This window comes from Megachile rotundata, chromosome 11 (genome assembly GCF_050947335.1).
Source record: "Megachile rotundata isolate GNS110a chromosome 11, iyMegRotu1, whole genome shotgun sequence".
Lineage (NCBI taxonomy): Eukaryota > Metazoa > Arthropoda > Insecta > Hymenoptera > Megachilidae > Megachile > Megachile rotundata.
Genome location: NC_134993.1, coordinates 13,401,283 through 13,425,357, shown reverse-complemented (window position 1 = coordinate 13,425,357; position 24,075 = coordinate 13,401,283). Strand labels below are relative to the sequence as shown.

Here is a 24,075-nt window from a genome sequence, read left to right as displayed (position 1 = left end):
CAAAATATTAACTTGCTAATTTATTTGCAGGCTACCTGATATCCTGCGTCAGCAACAACTTGTCGATGGCGTTATCCGTTGGACCTCCTGTGATAATACCGTTTCTATTGTTCGGCGGCTTCTTTTTGAACACAGCGTAAGGGTAAACGTTCGAGGTAAAAGGTATCCGGGTGTATTTGCACCTTTTATACGCAATATGCACGCGTGTGTGTCACAGATCTGTTCCGTTCTATTTCGAATGGTTTTCCTATTTGTCTTGGTTTCGCTACGGCAACGAAGCTCTTCTCATCAACCAGTGGTCAGAAGTGGAGTTCATTGCGTGTACAAGAAGCAACGCCACTTGCCCCAAGACTGGACGGATGGTCTTGCAAATGTTTAATTTTAAGGAGGTTTGTTCTTTTCAGAACCTTTTACCTTATTTCTTAATTTAAAAATTTTCTAAGATAATCTTGTAAGATAATCTTCTGAGATAATTTTCTAAGATAATCTTCTAACATAATCTTCTGAGATAATCTTCTAATATAATCCTCTAAGATAATCTTCTAAGATAATGTTCTAAGAGAATCTTGTAAGATAATTTTCTAAGATAATGTTCTAAGAGAATCTTGTAAGATAATCTTCTAAGATAATCATCTGAGATAATCTTCTAAGATAATCATCTAAGACAATCATCTAAGACAATCTTCTAAGATAACTTGTTTTTATTTCAGGAACATTTTTATGCAGACATAATTTGTCTTTTCTCCTTAATCGTCGCCTTTCGTTTCCTGGCGTTTCTCGCTCTGCTCTGGAGAACTCAGCGTAACTCGAAACAGCGATGAAAGAGCCTTGACGGCGTCTCGACGGAATCGAAGATCGCGCACAACCAGCCCTTTCCGATTGCCGATCACCGATCAACGAATATCGTATCTTTTTCGTATATTTACAGTTCAAGCTTTATCCACGTATCGAATATACTCAACCTTTCTATGTGTACGATAATTCGATTAAACGGTGATTTATGCAATCGATTCTAGACTTCTGTTAGTACCTGTGAGAATCTCCTGCATATAAATCCCGATTACTCGTTTTCAGTTAGTGTAATTATTATTCAAGTGCTGAAGAAAAAATTATATATTAGATGTATGTTTATATTCATGTGGTGAATAGTCTGGTGAATAGTCTAATATATTATTAATTTTATTAATGTATATCATGGTATATATTATTAATTTTATTAATATACATCATGGTATATATTATTAGTTTTATTAATGTATATGGTGGTATATATTATTAATTTTATTAATGTACATCATAGTATACATTACTAATTTTATTAATATACATCATGGTATATATTAATAATGTTGTTAATGTACATCATGGTATATATTATTAATTTTATTAATGTACATCATGGTATATATTATTAATTTTATTAATGTATATGATGATACAAATCATTAATATTATTAATACACACAATTCCCATAATTTCACAAGAAAGAGACATTTGAAACAAACTCATTCAGCCTCCATTACATACTATCAAAATCTTCCAAAAATTATTTTCTGCCAGACACATAAGTACACATATGTCTTAACATACTAATTCTCCACTATTTTTAACTCAAGAGCAGTCACAAAAATCCTTCGCTTGTTTCTAGCCGCATTCACCACAGAGTACCGTAAAGAAAAGAGAACAAGAGGATAACCTCAGTATTTCCTGTCTCGGTGCATTTGCAGATGACATACAGTAGCTATGTGTACGCGTACACCTTCAACAATCGTTCCTATAGACTATTCGATATCATTGACAAACCGGTTGTCACTTATACCGTGCGACCGCGTTACACTCGCATATTGAAAAGAAAAGAAAATAAACACAGATACGTTTTTCTCATCGATGTTGCTAAATGTTAAATGAAACCAATAAAAATTGTACAGTGCAGATTAAAATAGTCGGTGGTAAAATATCACTTGCAATTTGTGGATACGTTTGACTGTTTCTCCTTGGGAAATGTATGCGAGAGAATTATGAGGAAGAAAAGGTATCGACGATGCGGTGCGGCGGTCAACGAGAAATTTGTATGACGTAAATCCTTGTCCCAAGCGTATATAGGGTTTCCGTCTTCGATTACGGTAATGTCTAATCCAGTGGCTTCGACCTACGCGTTTGCGTCTTTTGTTTCTCGAGTGATGGTTCGAAGCTGGTCAGGTTTTTTATGGGAAATACGAATCTTTAAGTCTTAAATTCTCAAATTTCTAAGTTTTCAAATTTGTACATTTTCAAGTCCTATATTGCAAGATCTATAATTTATAAATTTGCAAATTTCTGTCTTTAATTTATAAATCTTGGCACTTCCAAATTTTGTAAATTGGAAGATCTAGATTTCAAAATTTATACACTCACATATTTGTACATTTCTGTGGCTTAAACTTGTAAATCTTGGGACTTCTAAACTTATACACTGCAAGATCTAGATTTCAAAATTTATACACTCAGAAATTTTTAAATTTACAAACCCTAATCTCTCAGAATTCTATACTTCCAAAATTGACAAACCCTAAATTCCAAAATTCTCAAATATCCAGGTCCTAAACTTTCAGGACCCCAATCTCCCTAATTTCTAAATTTACAAACCCTAATTTTGTCAGTATCCAAACTTTCAAATTCCTAAATTTACAAATCCTAATTTCCCATAATCCCAAACTTGCACATCATCAAATCCTGAAACCCCAAGTTCCCACATTTCTACATCAACTGATCTTGAACTGAGAATAAGCGTTGAACGTTAGTTATGAAACAGAGATGTGTCACCTAAGGTTCAGTAACCTGAAAGGAACAAGGGGAAACAGGAGATATGCAGCCATGGCGGTGAGTTGTATGGCAGGGTGAGTGGCGAGAGGCGCAAATAGTATTCAGTAACAATCGCGTTCGCGAAAGGACTTGACGTTTAGTGACTTTCTTCCAATAATTTTCAAATAACATAATTATTCCAAAATAGGTTAACCAATAGATCGATCATCAAACACATAAGACAAGGACTCTAACTTTGATAAAGGCAAGGACTTTAACACTTAGGACTTTAGGACTTTAACAAAATGTCTTCGGCAAACGATAATGCGATTAGCATGGAAATGAATCTTACAAGGGAAAAATCTATCGATTCGGGGAACGTGACTCTTTCGTGGAGGGACGTGTCGGTCTTCGCGCTGGATCGTGGTCGGAAGACCGTGAGCAAACAGTTGATCGATAACGGTGCGTGATCCTTTAAATATTCTGGTCATAGATTAAAGTTGAATCGATGTACAATTTTGCGAATTTCAGTGCGTGGTGTGGCGAAGGCTGGAGACCTGACGGCTATAATCGGCTCCAGGTGAGGTTCAACAATCTTCAGATGGACATAGTAGGAATCTGCAATTACCAAAAATATTTCTATACATTTCTGTGGACTTGTATAATCAAGATTTGTATATGAGAATTTGTATGATTAGAATTTAAAAATATTCAGACCTCTGTATCAATGACTTACAACTACACTTTCTATATTTGTAAAAAATTAAAGAAGGCTTAGGTTCTCCCACCTTCAGGTACCCCTCAGAAATATACTATAACCTCCACATTAATTCTATCTTCATCAATTTCATCTTCACTAATTCTATCTTCAGTGCAATATGGTTCAACTCAATGCAATATGTTGACTAATTATATGTCGACATCCAAAATCAAATGAACATATATATAAGGTTATTTCATCTCCTTTTCCCAATCTAGCGGTGCCGGTAAAAGTTCATTAATGGCGGCGTTGGCTTTTCGTACCGGACGTAAGTATACCTATACATACTTAATCTTGTACATTCTTAATTCTGATTGCCTTCTCCTTCACAGCCGAGTTCTTCGTCCGCGGTGACATAAGAGCGAACGGCGTCCCTGTCGACTCTTCCTACATGATGCAGAACAGCGGTTACATGCACCAAGAAGACATGTTTGTAGAAACGATGACTGTAATCGAACACCTATGGTTCATGGTAAACTTCTCAAATTTCTATTTGTTAGATTAGAGTTCACTTAGTTTTACTTCTCAGGCTCGGATGAAGCTGGATGGAAATACGAGAGTACGCAATATTCGGGCGACCATTGATGGCTTGGTGAATGACGTTGGTTTAGGCGGCAGGCGCGATGTGCGAATAGGAAATGGCATCGATGATAAATTGCTGTCGGGTGGCGAACGGAAGAGGTTGGCCTTTGCCACGGAAGTAATACTTTCCTCTCGTTTCATTTCTTTGTTACTTTCGTTTATAAAACGGATTTTAATTTTTCAGCTATTGACGGACCCGAAGATACTCTTCTTGGACGAACCAACGACAGGGTTGGACTCTCATTCTGCGAATTGTCTGGTTACACAGCTGAAGTGTTTTGCGGCCAAAGGAAGAACGGTACTGTGCACCATACATCAGCCCAGCTCCGCCATATTTGGATCCTTCAACCGAATAATACTGATCGGTGATGGACGAGTCGTGTTCGCTGGACAGATCGACGGGGCGATCGAATTTTTCGCGAGGTACGTGCACCAGCGTTATAATTATAGTCTCCGATTAATTTCACCTTCAGTCAAGGTTACGAGTGTCCACGGAATTATAACCCCGCCGATTTCCTCATCGCGGTGGTGTCTGGTTCCAACGACGGTCAGACAACGACGCGGAAATTATGCAACGTGTTCTTAACTAGCGGTGCTTCCAACGAGATCGATGATATTTTTCAAAGGGAAATGCAGCTGCATTCCTTCGAGGTAAATGTTATTTTCATTCCTCTTCATCTTCAGTATCTCTTCAATTGTGTTTCTTCATTTTAGTCCACGAAGAGGTTAACTTTCGACGCAAATGCCGTTGCGTAAGTATCCCACTAAATTCCTGTTGGTTCATCCGTTTCATCCATGCTTTTCTGCAGAAGAAAAGGATCACGTTATTGTTCGCGGCTTTACTGGTTGGTGTACCGAGATTTCCTGCAGGTCTTGAGAGATCCATCTGTACAGTTGTTTAGAATAATTCAAAAAGTGGTAAGCGAATAAGCGAAGGTAACTTATCATTATTAGAATAAAATAGAAACTTACATTCTGTATTAAATTTAATTGTTCCATTGTTCAACTCAAGAGCGTCGCAACAATTGCTGGACTCTGCTTCGTGGGAACGGTGAACTTCGACCAACTAGGGATCCAAGCAACCCAGGGAGTGATCTTCATCTTGGTATCCGAGAACGCTTTCTTTCCGATGTACGCCACGTTAGCTTTGATACCGCAAGAACTGCCGCTTCTTCGAAGAGAGTACCGAGCTGGGATGTACTCGGTGCATCTCTATTATGTGGCTCGATTGCTTTCCCTGGCAAGTTTCCTCAATTAGTAAAATCTCATCGGTATCAGGTTGTAAATGAAAATAGGTGATTGATGTAAACGATATCCTCTTGCCTTTCAGATACCTGGACTGATAGTGGAGCCATTGTTGTTCGCCACGATAATTTATTGGTTAGCTGGACTGCGAGAAACGGTGGAGGCATTTGGACTGTCGTTGCTTGTACTTCTATTCACTATAAACGTATCAACCGCATGTGGTAAACCTTCTCTTTAATTACTAAAGTGAAAAACAGAGTTATGCAGAGCTAAGCTTGGGAAGTTAAAAGCAGGGTGTAGATGATAACCTGTTTCAGGGTGCTTCTTCTCAGCGGTGTTTGACAACGTACCACTAGCCATGGCATACTTGGTACCGTTCGATTACGTTCTCATGATCACCATGGGACCCTTCGTCAAGCTCGGGTACTCGTAAACTTATTTTGACCCTAAAACATACAATAAAGTTACTAACACTTACACATTACAGATCGTTGCCGATATACATTCAATGGGTAAAATATATTTCGTGGTTGTTGCATTCTAGCGAAGCACTCACCATTCTTCAGTGGAACGATGTTCACAACATATGTAAGTAACAAAACTGCATACAAGAATAAGTGTAAGTAATTAATATTTACAGCTTGTAAAACAATTGATCCGGGACTGCCGTGCATCACCGAAGGCTTGGAAGTTTTACAGCGTTACGACTTTGATGAGACCAACTTCTGGATGGACATTGTACTTATGGTTGTGATTTATTTTATCTTCCACCTGCTCGCTTATGTGTGTCTCTGGAATCGTTGCAGATGGAAATAAGAATTTATATCGATATTCTTATCTATTTCAAATACAGAGTATTTACTTTACTATCAAGTACCAATTGTTTTTTATTCCTCCCTTTCACCTACTCATTTTGTATCTTCAATTGACTCTTCTTTTCGCGCCGCTCAGCGCGGGAATTTATACGGAATTTAAATCGATCGTCAGGTTAAAATGCAAGCAAGTTTTAAAAAAATCTTGAAGCACTAAAATTTTTTTTCCATATACAATGTTTTTCCCTCGTTATTTATTTGTAAAATGATTTTCTTTGCCAAAAAATTAACATTCATTTGTTAAACTATGAAAGGCAGCCATGTTTGTTTCCAACGACATCTACCTGTTCGATAAGAACCGTATCGATATCGTAAAAAGTTTTATCATCGTTCGAGATCACTTAGAGTTGATCTTACGCAATTAATCAGTAGATGTCATGACAGGTATATTCGAATAAGGAAACGCAGTGACAGCGAGATTAGGGGAGTCACCGACGCGAGGCTGAAAAGGAGAGAGTGAGCGTAAACGAATGGAGTGGGGACGAGGATCGGCCTAGCTAGAAAGAAAAGGAACGACTAGGAAAGAAGGGAGGGATATGAGCAAAGAGGAAGACCGTTCGGAGTAATGGCGGGCACGAAAGTGGCGTTTCGTGACACTTTTCCAATCGGTGAAAATTAAAACGTTCGATAACGCGGAAAAGCGTTGTGATCCACGGGGAAGAATATTGTTGTTCGACTTTCACCGATTACCCTTAGAAAGTGAAGGACCGTCGATACCTATGTTCCATTCTGTTAGGTAGCCATATTACTATACCGTATCGTGTCGTGTCGTATCGTGCCGTATCGTATCATATCCGTATCACGTTGTACCGTGAAGTATCAGTTCCCTGAGAAGATCTTCGAGTTAAAGTGATTGAACACCGTGTGCTATCGGACGAAATTGTTAAAGCGCGCGATCGATTAAGATGACTCGGTCGAACGTGTTCGAGTTAACCTATCGCTCAGCCGAATCGAAGCGTCGATTCGATTGACACAAGTGCTTGCGGAAGACGGACGACCGCTGTCCGAACGTGGTAGTCGGTGCACGAAGAAATTCAATGCGCGCATCGTGTCGTGTGCACGAATTGTCTGCAGTTCCCCGAGTCATGCGTTCGTCGAGACACGCATTGGTAAAAAGGATAGCTCGGAAAATGGAATATCGAAGAGGATGGTGCCTTCGAAAGAGGCTCTCGTCGGCCAGCGAAACGACATCCGTTGCGAACGGTGTTTTGCCAAATATGCATTGACTGCTATTTCTCTCGATTCGCTCGCTCGAAGCCGTTGGTGAGCGACCTTTTTCACGGTGCGAGAAAAATCAACGAGTGCAGATTCGTGAAACGATTCAACTTATTGGTGTTACACGACCAACGGCGACGACGGAGGCGCTGCAAGCACCCGATGCGCGACGCTTCCTATCAGAGGTGTGTACCTAGTGATGCCAATTCGAATGCTTTGCAAGCTTTCCGCCCGCTTTCAAACACTTCGAATTTTATTCAAATCCCAAAAGTCTCGAGAGCCGGGAAATCTTGAAAGTTTCAGCTCTCAAAAGTTTCTTGGAAGTCTCAAAAGTTTTGCGAATCTTTTGATGTGTTTTCATAGTTGTCTCGTGAACTCGTGGCGGTCAAGAAGGCTTCCTCTACTCGTGTTACCATTTGTCATCGCTGCCGCGAGACTTGTCTTCAATAATCAATTGCTTTGATAGTCAGTAAATATTCCTCAGTTTCATGCACTAACTTCTTGGCATCGGTTTTTAAAAAATTTGATCTAAAAGAAAATATATGATTTGGTTGAATATTATTTAGGAAATGTATATCATATCTTGAATTATGTTATCTGATATAATCTTTTTTAAGGATTACTTTTCCATCATAAGAAAGAAATGGCTATATCCAGTTGGAAGATTGTTCTTAGTCCAATAGATAAAGCTTGTACCATGGATGTATTGATAGACACATCTAGAAGATGCATGTCTGATTAAAATGAGCCATAAGGATAAGCTTATGACGATTTGGCTTGCAACTGTTTTCCTGTTGAGAGCTTCAAGATTTTGAAACCTTCCAAACCTTTTGAGACTTCCAGGAATTGATTTTATACACCTACGTTCCTAAAATATTAAACCATGTATCAACTTATACATTCTTGTTTTGATTTGTTCGTTATCTCAGATATGATGACAGTATTTACAATAGGGACTTAAGTTTTTGTTTTGCACGTTGTCCAAACAGATGGAAAACATACAGGATGTTCTGTAACTCTTAATGAGTATTTCACAGAATGAAACAGCAATTTCAGTGCAGATTATTTAGCAAATTACTAACCCGTTATTAAAATAAAATAATGTATCATGCTTGTGACTTGTCAAACATGAAATTCCATAATATGAATTTCAAACATGCAATTCTGTAGATAAATTTGTGAGAAAATATGTGTGCTATTATTATCGCTTCTGAGAGTAGAAGTATTTTACAGAATTTAGAAAATTGTGCAATGAAGGGTTAAGATTAAAACTGAGCAATTAGGCGGCGCGCAGCCGGAATACGCAGGGGTGTATCACAGGGGCCCCCCGCCCCTGCCATACCCCGGATAAAATTTTATCTTTTTCTTTTAATCGTACCATTATCGCATTTCTGTTATCGTTAAGTTAAACAACGATTTATCGATACCACGAATCTATCAAATGTTTTCGACGCAGTAATCAATTGGTGAAATTAATTTTTCCTCATGAACAATATGAAAAGGAAAAATCGTTTGCGTGGTAAAGGCACGTGTTAACGGTGAAATTTCTCCGTTCATTATGGATAGAAATTTACTTATTATAATTTTCGCTTGTACTTTTCGTGACGCTCGGATGACAGTCGGCCATAATGCTCTGCCGCCGAATCGCGCCCATAGAAATTTCACTTTAAAAAATGAGATCGTTGGAAAACGCGAGGCTCACGGAGGTGTAACGGAGAAAACGGAAAAGGTTAAGAGTAACTGATATTTTGGTAACCGCGATACGAATACTAGACCTGCGCCGCGTATATTTAGATACGCATTTGAAAAGAGTCTATTATGCGTAGAATTACAAGCGCGTTCAGCCGTACAATCGGGAAAACTGTAACGTATTTGCTTCACTGTTTATTTCCTTGTTTTTTACGCACATAGGGTGAAAGATTACGAGGGAAGCGAGCGGAAAATATTGACAATGTTGGAACATTTGTTTGTAACGAATATCGAGCGGTGTGGTTTTCGTTATTACGCCAGCCACAACTGGGAGGTGTGACTATCGATATCGATATCGATAATATCGTTAAGTCGATGGCAGTAAATATAAAATTCTCTGAAGTTTTATGTTGAATCAGTATCGATAATCGATGCACTATTGCGATTAAAATTAACGAACAATCGTTTTATTCCAAATTAACGAACAATATTATTTCAAATTATCGAACGATCGTATTATTCCAATAATGTTTTCAGTGCAATCTGATGTGTGTGAAATATTTTTTGGCAGACATGGAAAAACTGAGAAGGAAATAAAAGATTCGAATATCGTTTTGATCGGTAAAAAAATGATAGCAAGAAAGTATGTCGCATTACAGAGAAAGTAGAATGGTGGTTCTCGCTTCCGATGTAGCATACACGTGCGTGCGTATCGCGCGTTAACGCGTCGATATAACGTGGTGTAGGTTCGCGAGTAACCGAGAAAGGAGGGAACTTGATACGGCATCGTAATTTCTTGTAAATAGATTGAAATAATCGTGAAGCTACGATCGGTGGTGATAACTGGTCAGTTTCGACACAAGTGACATATGGATAATTTTCATCACAAAATGGAACGTGATATGTGGAAAACTACCTTAACAAAATGTGAATTATTGCAAGAATTATTTCAAGAATAATGTGTATATGTGTACGTACATAATGTATATATTTATAATTTTGCAATAGTTATAATAATAATTTTGCTACATGTTGCATTTTTTAATGTCCAGTTCAGTAACCTCTGAACGGTATCTTAATATTGTTACATCGTTAAACATATATCGATAAGATATCAATGGTCACACCTTAGCTTTGAAAAACGTGCTACCTGGGTAAGATCCTTCGAAAATTCAACCGGTGTACGTATATTAAATTATCGGTTGTTTTCAGGAGACGGCACAATGGCTGAGGACCGAAATAATTCCCAAGGGTTGATCGGACAGGCGCACACGGTACGTAAAAGCAAACGGTCGTCGTGCCAAACTTCGATTCGGTTTATTTTGGTGAACGAAACTGGGAAAACGCGCTTTCGAGGCGAAACGAGTTGGAAGAGAAGAAACTGAAACCGAAACCGAAACCACCGACGATATCGACGATCTCGTTTCCAAGTTCTTTTCAATTACCCGTTTCGTACGCTTTCCTATTTAGAATTACCATTTATTCTTTCACTGTACTACATTTATATTTTTCAGACGGAAGATAAAATGCGAAGTAAGAACGATAGAGCCAAGTGATAATTATTTTCACGCAATTTATTTAAAGATTCGATGATGAAAATTTTATAAATATTTAAAAAAAGGGAAAAAGTTTTTAGTACACCTCTTAAAAGTTCTGCCAATATTTATATTTAAACGAGCATAATATAGGATAATTATATGCGGGTTTTTTATCGTTCTCAATTTGCGTCATCTAGATAGTTTCTCGATTACCGACGAGCGATTTTTCTTGCAGACAGAACGCGGTTCGCCTCCGCCACCTGCACCAGCTGCGCCGACCACGGTTTCCACAGGAGTCGGAACTGGACCTCGAAGCGTTCGTCGGGACGACTCTCCGCCTCGCGGTCCTCGAACTTTATTGCTGCGTCGTGGCGAGAATGGTTTTGGTTTCACGCTTCGTCATTTCATCGTTTATCCGCCAGAGTCCTGTTGCGTAAGTCCTGCAATTTACTAGCAAATATTACCATAGATTATAGACTAAACTCGATTCGTTTTTGCAGATGCTACCGGACAACGAGCGAACGAGAATCGACGAGCCGATGGACACGATATTCGTGAAGCAGGTTCGAGCAAATTCGCCAGCAGCTGAAGCAGGACTACGCACGGGAGACCGGCTGGTGTCGGTGGACGGAAAGGCGACACGCGACGAGCAGTACGCGAAGGTTGTCCAGCGCATTCAGCAGGCGGGTCCTTGGCTCCGTCTGCTGGTCGTTTCCAAAGAGGATGATATCCTGCAAAGATATTTTGGCGAGACGGCTCACAATCCTGAAACGAATCAACGACCACGGCTGCGGTCGCCGGAAAGAAGTAGCCACAAGCAGCGCAGGTCAATCAGCATGATCCCCGGGTCGTCGCCGAGGGCGAGGCAGTCTTGGGTTTGCTCACCGACTAACTCGATGCCTTTAGAATCGGATCAGCCGATCGACGACTGCCTGTCCACTCGGGAGCAGGTGTTCTGTCGACCGGAGTTCTCCAAAGAAACGCGAATGAACGAGGACCGAACGTCACGGTCGCAGTCTCAGTTGCAGACGCAGTCCAAAGGCGTGACGTACCGCAAACCTCTGCAGGAGATCGCTGCTCGGTACGAGTCGGTTCACCAGAAGCTACCGTTGCGGAATTCTTTTCAGTCCACGGACAGCTCGCCCGACATGCAGTCCTGCGACAAGTCGATGCTGTCGGACACTCTGAAGTCTGACAAATACGATTGCTGTGACCGAACGCGTTGCGAGAGTCTTTATTCCAGAGCGAACAGCGATCAGATTTACGACAGAATCAAGGATCCGATATACGAGAGGGTTCGAGTCGGAGAACCAGTGAGATCCAACACGGAGGAACACCGTTCGCACCATTACCCTCATCATCGTTCTCATCACCATCAGTATTATCAATCTCAGCCGCAACAATATTCGAGCCTGACGGGATTCCCTATGTCTCGAGCGGAACCACAGGTGCCTATCTACCGTTCAGCCACGAGGAGGGTGACTCTGCGTCGCGCTAGCGAAGGAAGTACCGGTAGCTCTACGTTAAACAATTTTGACTCCGCGAGTTACGCTAGCACGGACGCTCTTAGGTCCTGTGATCACGATTCGAGGTTCAGCATCGACTCTCGTAGGGACTCGTCGCTGGTCGCCGCCAACGAATCCACGTACGATTCCGCTTGCGCGCTGTTGGGTAACGAGGGAAGCAGAAACGAGTCCGTCAGTAATCCAACCATCGGAAACTCAGGCATCGACGACTCCGTCATCATGACGAGGCTTCGCAAAAGCTTCGAACAGAAGGAAGAGTTTCTACGAAGACCGAGTCACCCGATAGGGTTGTTTCTACCCGATCAGAAGTCTGAGCCTCGGAACGAGAGTTCTGCCACTGCGATTCCGCGGGAATTTTACGCGCGGCCGCAGAAGCTTCAGAGGCAGATCTGGCCACCGAACGAGCCGAAGCAGGAGCAACGACACCCTTCGAGTTCAAGATCCGCTCAAAGCAGAAGCGCTCCTGGAAAAGCGCCCTCGGACAAGAGTCAGCCCTCCGACAGAGGGCAGAGGTTCGCAGCTAACTCGACGGAGGACATCGAATATTTGGTAGAACCTCGAAACAACCGGCTCGACGAGTCCTTCAACGCAACTCGCTCGCTAGACCGCGCCCGCGAGCAGATGTTGAGCGACCGACTGTACGTTCCGTCCGTCTACGATGACCATCGAGACACATCCGACTGGAAGGAGCTACCCGACAGGCAGCAGCAGCAGCAACAGATGCACAGAAGCGCCGGCAAATCCAATAACTTTGTAGGAACCTTGTCGAAGATACAAGAGAACATCGCGAGTACCGGAGTTCTCTTCTCGGGAGATCGACGGTCGGACGCGAACAACGGCGCCTCTTCTCTGCCTTCTTCTCCCGGACCAGAGAAGAAGGTGAACGACAAGTTCTCGCCGCTTCCTCAAGGACTGCAGATTGTATCGAGACGCGCTAAGCAGTTCGAGTCGGGTCGTTTGATGAGCGACGATGATGAGCCGACTGGAGACCGCACTAATCTTTACAAGAGCGAGCTGTCGAGATTGTCGAACAAACGCAGCGTGCCGAATGTGGCTGTGCGGAAAAGGGAATTCGAGTCGAAGGCGGAGGCTCAGGAACCGAGGAGACTGATTCCGTCTAGGGAGACCAAGTCCTTGGACACTGGTAGGTTTCTGTTCTCTTCTGTTTTTCTTTCTTCCTTCACACATTACCTCTTTCATCAGACGGGAATAACTGTAGGAGTAACTTGTCCTTAATTTGACGTATCTGAATATCCAGGTAGCGGATTAAAGGGGAACAGAGTAATTCCTGTAGGCAGCACTCGCATCCATTGTGAACCGCCGGCCAGCTATCGTGCGATCGAAGGTAGAAAAATCGGAGAAAAATTTGCGTCGATGTGTTTTGTAACGTCACAGTAATTGTGCAGCTTTAATACCGTCGATCACTTTCGCTGACTGCCTTTTCTTATCTCTTTCCAGTGTGTTTGTCTCTGTCTTTTCATAAACTGCTGAAACTAACTTGGTCTCCTTTCTGTTTGACTGAAGCTAATATGTTCTTTGTACTTGCGCAGAGACGCCGAATTTGAGGAGCTTGGACGAGGACGAAAACGCACAAACGAGGATTCGTAGTAGCAGTGTGGAGTCGTGGGATTCGATGAGCGGGTCTGGGAATTCTCAGACAGCCAGGCATCGATGGTCTCAGCGACCGGATGATGAGAGAAGACGTACCAAGGATGATGGTCGATATGATGGGACTAATGCTAACTTTGCTGATAATAGTTCGGAGAAGTCCTCTAGGAAGGATACTTACGCGCAAATTATTGAGACAGATCGTGGTTAGTATCTGGGGTAGCTTTTAACTTAATTTCTGAAGCAAGACTCTTGTGGACAATTAGGTCTCATGTGACTCTAACGTTGTTCATGTGAATCTCTAACTTCACATCTCCACATTTTCAATCATTCAAGTTATATCTACAAGTCGCAGGCATCTCTCCGAATCTCTAACTTTACATCTTCACATTTTCAATCATTCAAGTTGTATCTACAAGTCCCAGGCATCTCTTCAAACCTCCACATCTATCCTCAAGTAAAATCCTAAGCTTCCCCAGCTCAAATAATAAAAAGTGCATCCAACGCCCACGACGACCCATACACTTTTCTCTTAACCTTTCTTCTTTTTCTTTGAAGGTGCACTGCCGGATAATGCGATGCAAGGTAACGGAGTGGTGTTCAGACGGCAGAAGAACGCTCAGATAGGTAAATAAGCAGATGGTCAATTAGCTTTGCATTCCGGTCAAACGACCAAAGCGACCACACCTATTCACGGTACTCCTTGTTTTAGCGGATGAAGATCGAGCCACGCGGAGGGTGTCGTACTTGAAGGCCACATGGGGCGAGCGAATGCACGTCGACAGCGATCTGGAGTTAAGCGACTCGGAACCAATTCACGGTTCGAGAAGGTAAGCCGAAAATCTTCGGCCTAAACGCTTACCGCCTGGGTCGTATCTCGCCTTCTCCGCGCATTTTCTTCTGTCCGCGTTAGAACGGAATACGGGGTTGTACAGTTGTCGCGAGTATACATTATGTTTTGCCTCCATCCGTATTTTCAGCGTTCATAAGAGATGGCGGCTACCGCTGTTTCCAAACGATATCGCATCGTTACGGCGCATCTTCGAGGAAGTGACTCAGTCTGCGAGCTTAAGCAGAAACGCTCACCGGTGAGGATACGTTGAGAGAAGCACGAAAACGCTATAGTTTTTCGCAAGCGTTCTCGTCGTTGCCGTAGTCGTTTCTGCTGCTGCTGTGTCTCTTCGTTAACGTCGTCTTAACAGATACCAAACTCGACTTAACCGCTTCGCTTTTACCGACTAACGATTTTCACCTGATTTTACAGCAATACCTACTGAAAATTTGCGGTACCCCGTGTTTTCACCGTGTCTCATGGAAGTACTCTTACTAAAACTTTCGTTCGTTTGACAGTAATACATGCAGCGAGGAGACCAACATCGTGAAGGACGTCGGGCAGGTTGGACAGGTGGAACGAGAAGGACCTTTGCATGTGAAGTTCACTGTACTCGATGGCAAGGTAAGAATAAAAATAACAGGCTGTTCAAGGTCTATGCAATTTTTAAATATACCTTTAATTTTAGCGATCTTCCGACCGTTCGTGGAAGCAAGTGTGGGGCGTTCTTCGTGGACCGATACTCTTCTTTTATAAGGATCGTCAAAATCAGGTACAAGGATGACTCTTCAACCTTTCTAGTTCTTAGCAACCCTAAAAATATACTGAACATTCCTTAACGTTTCATACCATCTTACAGAGTCCTTCGTTAGCCAACGACGGTGAAAACGTAGCGCAAAGCGTGGACGTCAGATGCTCCCTCGTGGACATCGCCGAGAATTACACAAAGCGTAAGCACGTGCTGCGACTAGCGAATCCGAACGCGGAGGTCCTGCTGCAAACGGAAGACGCGGCGTCGATGGCGCTTTGGTTACGAGCATTGCACGAGCACGCTGCCGCTGAAAAACCATCGGTGAGTTCGAAAGCGACGAAACCGCAGTCTTCAGAAAAATTCTTCATACGTTTCGAATTACAGGAAGTTGCGCACAACAGTACCTTGAAGCAACAAGCCGTCCCGCAGACACCTTGCTCTACCAGTAACTCTTCGACGTGTCAGACAATCGCGAACACCAACTCGATAACGATACCGAGCAACGGTGGCGTTGGTGTAGGTGCTGGGGGGCAGAGGTTGAGCCCCCTGCCAGGGCACAAAAGCATCAAGAAGCTGACTTCGTTCAGGAACCGATCGCCGACTGGTCAGTCGCCGATCAACAAAACCCGCAAGCCGAGTCAGACGATCGAGAGTTTAATTTCACCAAAGACGAAGACGTGGAAAGGCAGAGTCGCGAAGCAGCTTCGACGAATGCACGGGCAGTCGGGGCCTCCTTCTTCGCCGACCACGCAATTACCGCCTGAGGGTGCCACTTTCAGAGTACCGCTTGAACTGTGTCCACCGGTAATTATACCATACCTTAATAAAGGAACATGAAGGAGACTAAGATATCATTTTTCGTAGTCATCGTTCTCGGAGTACGTGCCGCTGATCGTCGAGATGTGCACGAGCATCGTCGAAGCGAGGGGTCTTGAAGTGGTCGGAATATACAGAGTGCCTGGCAACACAGCTGCGATATCGCACTTGACGGACACCGTGAACAAAGGATTCGAAAATATCAATCTCCAGGTACCTATCTTCTTTCACTCTCTTATTCTCCTTTTTTTAATGGACGCCTTTACTAGGATCCAAGATGGAGCGATGTGAACGTGATATCGTCTCTCCTGAAGTCTTTCTTCCGTCAACTTCCCGACTCGTTGCTCACAGCAGAATTGTATCCCATGTTTATCGACGCCGATAAAGTTGAGGATCCGCAGAGGAGGATGACAACGATAAGGAAGCTGCTGAGGGACCTACCCGAACATCACTTCGAGACGCTCAAATATTTGATGTTCCATTTGAAGAAGATTGTCGAGCACAGCGAGATTAATAAGATGGAGGCGAAGAATTTGGCTATCGTGTTCGGTCCGACGCTGGTTCGGGCGAGTGGTTCCAGGGATAATATGGTCACCATGGTTACCGACATGTCGCACCAGTGTCGGATAGTTGAGAGTTTGCTGAACAACGTATGTATTTCAATGATGATTGTGTTAATAGAATTAAATTAAAATACATTGTCTTGTGTAGGTTGACTGGTTTTTCTCGGACGACGACCTGGACGATTTAAGCAGGTTGAGCGTTAACCTTAGCCTTCCGGCCGACACCAGCGAAATCGACGCAACCTCGAGCAATAATCACAATCTGTTACTGAACAACATTCAGAAGGTAGAAGGTACGGTATCTTGCAGTTATTACACTCAAGATGCGACTGGTTTTACATCTGAATCTCTATGACAGGGGTACGAGAAATGGCGTCCGCTAAGGACATCGTGTCGTCCATTATATCTGCAGCGAATCGTAAGATACAGAGGAGGAGGAAGGTTCAAGACGAGACTGACAACGAGAATCATGAAGTCGAAAAGGTTCGTACAATATTTTTGCACTGTAAACTGTAAACTGAGGTATCTTTGTGTTTGTGTAGACGAGGACGAAACCGGAAGCGGAGAGCTTACCGAACCGACAGAGTATGGCGCTGAACGAACGGCAGTGTTCTGTGAGCGAGATGGTGTTGATGCACGAGAACAATAGTCAGTCGAATCGTTCCGTCGATCGGGCTTCGACCATGGAAGCCGCAATCAATCTTGCGGACGGTGGTGATATAAATGGCGGTGATAATGGAGGAGGCAATAGAAACGACGGTGATGAGGGGAATGATGTGAAAATAAAGCCGGAGAGTGCGGCAAACGGCAACGATGTTAGCTCCGACAGATCAAGGAAATACTTAAATCCTTCGGTCGAGTCGATCGAATCGTCGATTCAACCTGCTCGTCGCTCGGCCGTCTCGTCGGCTTCCGAGTCGCCGTCGCGACTCTCTAGCGAGACTGGCCTGAGCTTCTTCGACACGAGTTCGACGCTCTCGAGCGCATCGAACGACACCAAACAGAGTAACGACGAGGTCGCCATAAGAACCTACGCGGGGCTCAGCGCGACTACCCAAGAACGTATACGAAGATTCGAGCAAGAAACGAAAGCGATGCTGCAGAGGGATCAGAATCGACAGAGGCGGGAGGCCGAGAAGAGGGAAGAGGAACGACGGAGGATAGAAATGCAGTGGCAATTGGCGAAACGTGAGATGGAGAACGATGACTTACTGGATAGCATAGTCGACACTACCGTCACCCCACCTTATCACCGTCTTTCTACAGTCGACAGACCTGCCGATCAGTCTTTCGTCGATGTAACATCTTTGTCATCGCCTCGAATTCCACCTTTGTCCATTGCCGTGCAGCAACAACCTTCCACCGCCAGAAGAGTGTCGCGATTCACGGAGGAACCCGCCACCACATCGTCGGAGACGGTAGCGAATAATTTTGTTAAGAAAATGAAAACCGACGCGGAGGTAGGAAGACAAATATTTTATAATCACATGCCTCTTCCTTGGTTCTCATTTATTGCGTTTACAGCCAGTGACCGAACAACCAACGACGCTGTCACCTGTTCGCTATGGTAGCTTGGATTCTCTGCACGAAACGCACGACGCCCGATCGTCGCTCTCGCCGACTAACCAACGTCGAAAACCAGTCTCCAGCGACGTTTCGGATGATGGTTAGTATCATCTCCACGTTCCTCGCATATCGTATACTTTAAAGAAGAGGGAAGAAGAGTTTCAATTCAGTTAGCGAAACAAGATCAGTAGGAATACGCGATCTTATTCTACGTTTACATGTATATATTTATATCGTTTATATTTCTCTCTTTATAACGTCACTTCTGACGAGCGTAGCCGGATCTTGTTTTCTACAGTGGACTCAGAAGATTCTGACCATTAACAAAAAGCTTTCTAGGTACTCTTCGTTCTTTGTTGTTTTCGGAACGATTTTTCTTAAACCGATGTCGGATAGATGCGTATGAATATTATAGTTCGATTTCACGGTTTCTTTTTGTTTGCTTTTTCGATTCGCTGTATTGTCGGGAAATAGGTGACGAACTTACGATATGGAACGTACAGCACACTGCATTCGACTTAGATTCAGCACATCGTTACGAATTTATTTGCTTCGTGCATTTTAGTAGGATAAGGAGGATAAGGACTACGCAAACTTTCCGCAGCTTATGGCTTTTACGAATGTCTTTTCTTTCTTGCGGTGTACGCGGAATACTTCTCGAGTTGTAAGCTGCGCGTATGGCTTGCATGTGCTCTACGATCAAGAACAGAGGTCGGCAAACTTGTAAAGGATATTATATAGTTACTGTATAGTCACTATATAAATTCTTATATTATAAAAATGTTACGTAGCATAAGAATTATTATACAAGGTGTCTCACAACTAGTGTAGGTCCTTGAAATGATAGCTGACTTCATTTTAAATAAGTTTTCCCTTTTCAGAAAAATAGTTTGAAGCTTTGTTTTTGAATTATTAAATAAAAGCGCGGGCCAATCAGAGCGCAGCTGCGCGCGCAGGCGACCGTTTCGAGGCTAGCTGCGCGCGCATAATCTTCTGATTGCGTTTTTCTTAATAATTCAAAAACGAAGCTTCAAATTCCATTTTTGCAGAGGGAAATCTTATTCAGAATCACGTCAGCTACCACTTCAAGGACCTACAATAGTTGTGAGACACCCTGTGCTACTTTAGGAGTCCTACTGTAAGACTTATCACACTTGAGACACTTGATTTGTCTGATTTCAAAGTTTGCCGACCTTTGTTCTAGAATCTCGAGTCTGTGGCGTGAAAACGTATATTATATGCGGTATAATTTGATACGATACATAGATTACGCAGCCAGCTTGACCGCATGCGCGCTTGATCGCTTTTGGTTTCGAAGCTGTCATACGTGCCTCGTTCTTCGAAATCTCGTATGAAATATAAGTTACAACCACGATTATGACCTAAGGCTACACATGTAACAAGACATGATTCATTTGTACATCTATATTTGTATGATTAGTTGTTAACAATGTAACAAGACAAGTGTGTATCTTTATATATTATGTACAAGGCAATTGTGTACTTTAGGTCTGATCAGTGTAAACAGGTAGCGTTGACAAATGAAGTAAATATGCAAATATGTAAAAAGGTATACCTTGATCTACAATTATAAAATTATATTAAAAAACTGATCAAATTATACCTTTTTCTATCTGCATATTTCACTATATGAGCAAAGAATCCGATAATGTTTGCGCAGAGAGTAGATGAATAACAAGGTTAACACGTGCGACTGCCACGGTGCAAATTGACGTAAGTCATATTACTTTTAATTCGTGTGCATAATGAATATTAACAGCACAAGTTTTTCCGTTTGTTGTTCTATATAATTAATGAAACTGAATTTGTAGCTCCAGGTAAGCAGCATGGCAGTCAACGTGTTAACGATAGTGAGAGGTAGAGAAGGAAGAACGGAGGCAGGAGACAGTATTTTCGTTGTCAGTCGTAGTTTGTTACGCGTTCGCTTTCTCTTTCTATCTCGATGGGGCGTCGATTATGACGATGCGTTGAACACTTAGGCAAACGGCAAATCCCAGTTTCTGGTGGTATATATCATCACACCTACACGGTGCCGCAAGTCCCACTGGCCCTCCCTCGAAGACACCAGCGGGTCCATCGCCAATGCCGATGCCAATATCAATGTCAATGCCAATATCAATGCCGATGCCAATACCAATGCCAATGTCAATGCCAATGGCAATGCCAATGTCCGTGGCAATGTCGATGCCAGGGCGAATACAAGTGCCAGGGCCGGTATCGGACGCAGCCGACGTCGCGCGAGCTTCTTCGACGCCCGTCGCGGCCTCGGAGCCCTCCGAGCTCTTCCGACTGCCCGACGAGCCCGGGCGACCACCGCGAGGGCCGTCGGGCTCAGGGCCCGGATTCTCTTCCAAGACTTTAAACAAATTCCTTCGAGGTAAATCGCTTGGCTGACCGAGATACCGAGTCGGGAAACCGCTCTGGAAACTGCCTCGCACGAATGGCTTCTCACTGTGTTTCCATTTGCGTTTCTCACGCTAACGCACGTTAACGCGATATTTTCTCGCTTGCGGATCTTCGTACGCTTATCATCCCTCGAGCGTTAGCTTTCTCTGTCGCCTCAAGGTGATCGTTACAGCCTTTTCTTTTCGTGCCTCAGTTTGTCATTTCATTTCAGTTTGTCAGTCTGTCATCTCACCGTTAGAGACTTTACCGAGATGCGGCAGTGTGAGACACAACGCGATTTCTGTTGCATACAAATATAGAATTAAGTCAATTATATGTATAAAAAAGGAGTACCTTCATCATCCACTTTATAGACATTTTTGTGGTTCAATTAAAATTTTGTGTGGATGATTAATGTACCCTTTTTGTCTTCGTACATCATTGTAAATATGTATGTATTCATGTGTGAGATAGATGTGAGATGTATGAAATGTGTGAGGAAGATGTATGAGTTGTATGAAATAGTGTGTGTCACAACTAGTGTCTCAGAAATGAGGGGAAGCTTATTCTGAATAAGATTTCCCTTCACAAAAATGGGGTCTGAAGCTCCATTTTTGAATTATTGAATAAAAACCACGGACTAATCAGCGTGCGACTGCGCGCGCAATGGCGCTCTGATTGGTCCGTGTATTCACCTTATGCGCATGCGCAGAAACCGCGTTCTGTAAACACTGCGAGGAAGAGAAAGATCAAACATTTAATTGTGAGGGACAATCGTTAATGTAGGATGCTGTGTGTGGCCTTTGTAAGAGCGTCGATTACCAAGACGAACTCTTTGTGTTTTTGCTGCCGAGCGACTTTGTTTTTTTTCTACAAAAATGATCGACGACGCTTTGTATGCCTCTGGTTTCGCTTTCAAATTTACTTAAACTATACACTTGATTAGTAACTCTCGTTTGAATTACAGGTAGCGATCTTCTGACCAGCTTGACGACCACGTTTGATCGTAAATGGAGATCCTTGCTGAATTCGTCGAATCAAGATCGCTCCGCTGCGGAGAGCGTGTCTTTCAACGACGAGGATAACTCGAGAAACCCGCGGAGCGTGCCGGAAACTGTCGAAGACACGGAACGGAAAACTCAGTCGATCGAAACTTATCGAGATCCGAGCCTTCATAGATCATCCGTTGACAAGTACCAACTGGCTCGTCCAAAAAATGCAAGTATCTTGCCCCTTTCGTTCTCTTTATGGACTCTACATCTCCTTTATCCTTGCGAGTGGAACATGCTGCAATCAGCAAGCGGAAGTCATTTTTATGCACTGAGTATATACTTCATGACCGTCATAAGACCGCAGAGAACGTACGCAGAAAATCTTGTGAGATGAAATTATACCTCTTTCCTTCGTTTCCCTTGCGTCTATAATTTTGTACGGTAAACTACATTGATATATCTGTATGTGTAGGACGCTCCGGAAAAGGATACGGACTCGTCGGTAGCAGCGGAGAACAACAGGAACGTCGACCGGTCGGACGACGACGTGCCGGACAACGACCGCAGCGCCGTGGTGTTGAGGAAAATTGAATCCAACAAAGAAACGACTGAGCCAGACTCAACATCCACGTCGACGTCGAACGAGACTCAAGAATGCTGCAACAACGAAAAGGAAGCAGCCGCGTCGACGCGCACCGACAAAAGCAACGACGCCAGGGACTTTCGACACGACGTCGAATCGAATTATTCGAACAAGCTCGAGAAATTTGAGAGTCTGACGAACTTCGAGGTTCGCTCGCGACTCAAAAGGTCGGAGTCTTTGAACAAGAGGTCGGAGAACGCTTGTTCGAAGCTGAAGAGGTCCGAGAGTTTGAACAAGCATTCCGTCGAGAGGCTGTGTTCTCCGAGCAACGGTAAACTGAAGAGATCCGAAAGTTTGAACAAACACTCGGAAAGGTCCGATTCTCCGAACAGTAAACTGAAGCGGTCCGAGTCGTTGACGAAGACTGAGAAGACGGAGTGTAATATTAGCAAGAGACGGCAGTCCGTCAGGAAGGACAGCGCGACGAAATTGAAGCGAAAAAACGGTATGCCTGAACGGTCCATCAAACGCAGGCATACCGTAGGTGGTACCAAGGATTTCGACAAGGTGCATTGGCTGGACAACAAGCTGCAAGTGGAGACCGAGAGGGTAGTCAAGAACGAGTACAGGCCGAAGAAAAGTCAATTGAGAACGAGCTCGCCTGATCTGAGTACCGCTCGCATCGGACTCACCGATGCCAGCTTTCTCATCGAGGTGAGCTTTCGTGGACCGAGCAACGTCGTCTTCAACGTGACCAACGCTCGTCCACAATCCTTACCGGACACCACTCTGCCTTCCAAAGTATACAAAGTACCGCTCGAGAGTCACGTTTAACGTGGGTCCGTGTTCAACGAGAACAGCGATTTAACGAAAGTAACCGAGAGGACATCGTTCGACGCTCTACGAACGTTTCCTTCCTTCCAACGAAGCATTTTTTATCGCAGCGATTTACTCGATCGTCAATTATTTGCATTACGTATCCTATGCTCGAATCGTACTCGTGTGCAATTTTTTGTATATAACTAATTCATAAGTTGTCTAATCGTCGAACGACTCCGAGTCGAAACGTCGTTAGCCTTGAACGCGCGTTTAACGCGCAAAGTACTTTTTACCTTTTACTTTTTACTTTTTAATAACCGATGCGACGACCGTGTAGCTTTCTGGACGTATCGACTGCACGGTTGTCGTTTTGGTCGACTTTTTTCAACGTTTAGCGTTTAACGTTTGACGCGTAATCGTTTGTATACGTTAAGGGCACATTTTCGGTAGAATAGCGACGCAAGAATTCGTGCAACGCGTTGCTTCACTTGTTGGGAACGATGCTCGTTCCTTTTCTTTTTTCTTTGATTATATCGATTGTTTATACTTGATACGCTTGATGTGACCGATATTCGCTTTATAGTTGAATCGCGCGGTTAAACGCGTTGGCGCATTGCTGGTCGACGATCGATGATCGCTGATCGAGAACCGTCGAATCGTACAGGGCAGGGCGTTTCGTCGTCAGCCTGACAATCGATTTTCTTACATTTGTAAATAAGCTAATACGCGTAAGGGAATGAAATTATAGGCCGACGGTAAACAGTATTTATTTTAAATCCATAACGATCGTGATACATATATTGTTATTTATTAAATGTATTGAGATTCCGCTATCAAGGAATTCTTTATCTTTCTGTATTACTTATTGTACGGAGATTACGGTACAGTTTGTAAATAAATCTTATATATTGATAATTTAAAAGAATGACA

At 43.2% G+C, this 24,075-nt stretch overlaps 3 protein-coding genes and 1 long non-coding RNA gene across 22 annotated transcripts in view; 3 read left to right on the top strand and 1 right to left on the bottom strand.

Annotated features, from left to right (window-relative positions):
• Nucleotides 1-1,010, top strand: part of LOC100876602 (eye pigment precursor family transporter white) — a 5,743-nt gene extending 4,733 nt beyond the window's left edge. The window contains exons 9-11 of one of the 4 annotated variants that reach the window (XM_012279301.2): nucleotides 31-136; nucleotides 218-389; nucleotides 711-1,010. In XM_012279301.2, the coding sequence (XP_012134691.1) occupies nucleotides 31-136; nucleotides 218-389; nucleotides 711-821 (389 nt within the window). In that variant the 3' untranslated portion in view covers nucleotides 822-1,010. Of the gene's footprint in view, nucleotides 1-30; nucleotides 163-217; nucleotides 391-710 lie in introns of those variants that run through there. The other 3 variants (XM_012279308.2, XM_012279319.2, XM_012279312.2) reach the window with 3 other exon arrangements.
• Nucleotides 30-10,429, bottom strand: LOC105661772 (uncharacterized). 10 transcript variants are annotated; one of them, XR_013040035.1, is made up of 9 exons: nucleotides 10,296-10,429; nucleotides 8,080-8,324; nucleotides 6,232-7,984; nucleotides 5,926-6,160; nucleotides 5,678-5,815; nucleotides 5,459-5,610; nucleotides 5,097-5,361; nucleotides 3,831-5,010; nucleotides 30-3,756 (listed from the first exon to the last, which is right to left on the bottom strand). It is a non-coding gene; the product is annotated as an uncharacterized LOC105661772 (long non-coding RNA). The 10 variants fall into 10 exon arrangements; XR_013040030.1 differs by lacking the exon at nucleotides 10,296-10,429 and adding an exon at nucleotides 8,835-9,449; XR_013040031.1 differs by lacking the exon at nucleotides 10,296-10,429 and adding an exon at nucleotides 9,031-9,449.
• LOC100876493 (protein scarlet) lies at nucleotides 3,088-6,243 on the top strand. The gene is made up of 14 exons (XM_012279202.2): nucleotides 3,088-3,244; nucleotides 3,314-3,362; nucleotides 3,761-3,810; nucleotides 3,875-4,014; nucleotides 4,072-4,242; nucleotides 4,309-4,547; nucleotides 4,598-4,775; nucleotides 4,839-4,876; nucleotides 4,934-5,042; nucleotides 5,137-5,364; nucleotides 5,455-5,590; nucleotides 5,687-5,792; nucleotides 5,857-5,957; nucleotides 6,010-6,243. Exons 1-14 carry the CDS (start codon nucleotides 3,088-3,090, stop codon nucleotides 6,183-6,185), a joined length of 1,878 nt encoding a protein of 625 aa, XP_012134592.1. The 3' UTR covers nucleotides 6,186-6,243.
• On the top strand, nucleotides 7,501-24,070 carry RhoGAP19D (Rho GTPase activating protein at 19D). 7 transcript variants are annotated; one of them, XM_076537637.1, is made up of 21 exons: nucleotides 7,501-7,641; nucleotides 10,358-10,419; nucleotides 10,919-11,116; nucleotides 11,184-13,357; nucleotides 13,472-13,554; nucleotides 13,760-14,023; nucleotides 14,376-14,444; nucleotides 14,530-14,647; nucleotides 14,798-14,905; nucleotides 15,168-15,273; nucleotides 15,338-15,421; nucleotides 15,509-15,721; nucleotides 15,785-16,204; nucleotides 16,265-16,429; nucleotides 16,486-16,866; nucleotides 16,928-17,072; nucleotides 17,138-17,262; nucleotides 17,322-18,239; nucleotides 18,304-18,445; nucleotides 21,719-21,969; nucleotides 22,216-24,070. In XM_076537637.1, exons 2-21 carry the CDS (start codon nucleotides 10,369-10,371, stop codon nucleotides 23,158-23,160), a joined length of 6,960 nt encoding a protein of 2,319 aa, XP_076393752.1. In that variant the 5' UTR covers nucleotides 7,501-7,641; nucleotides 10,358-10,368; the 3' UTR covers nucleotides 23,161-24,070. The 7 variants fall into 7 exon arrangements, with proteins under 7 accessions (XP_076393752.1, XP_076393757.1, XP_076393755.1 ...); XM_076537642.1 differs by lacking the exon at nucleotides 22,216-24,070 and adding an exon at nucleotides 20,346-20,743 and having other exon boundaries at nucleotides 21,719-21,857; XM_076537638.1 differs by lacking the exon at nucleotides 7,501-7,641 and adding an exon at nucleotides 9,587-10,115.
• The last annotated feature ends 5 nt before the right edge of the window (nucleotides 24,071-24,075 follow it).

Bases quoted from the DNA above. Each gene is read 5' to 3' on its own strand.
- LOC100876493 (XM_012279202.2), top strand. From the start codon at position 3,088: ATGTCTTCGGCAAACGATAATGCGATTAGCATGGAAATGAATCTTACA. The intron at 3,811-3,874 runs GTAAGTATACCT...TCTCCTTCACAG, and splicing joins GTTGGCTTTTCGTACCGGAC to CCGAGTTCTTCGTCCGCGGT. The intron at 4,877-4,933 runs GTAAGTATCCCA...GCTTTTCTGCAG, and splicing joins TTCGACGCAAATGCCGTTGC to AAGAAAAGGATCACGTTATT.
- RhoGAP19D (XM_076537637.1), top strand. From the start codon at position 10,369: ATGGCTGAGGACCGAAATAATTCCCAAGGGTTGATCGGACAGGCGCAC. The intron at 14,906-15,167 runs GTGAGGATACGT...TTCGTTTGACAG, and splicing joins TTAAGCAGAAACGCTCACCG to TAATACATGCAGCGAGGAGA. The intron at 15,722-15,784 runs GTGAGTTCGAAA...TTCGAATTACAG, and splicing joins CTGCCGCTGAAAAACCATCG to GAAGTTGCGCACAACAGTAC.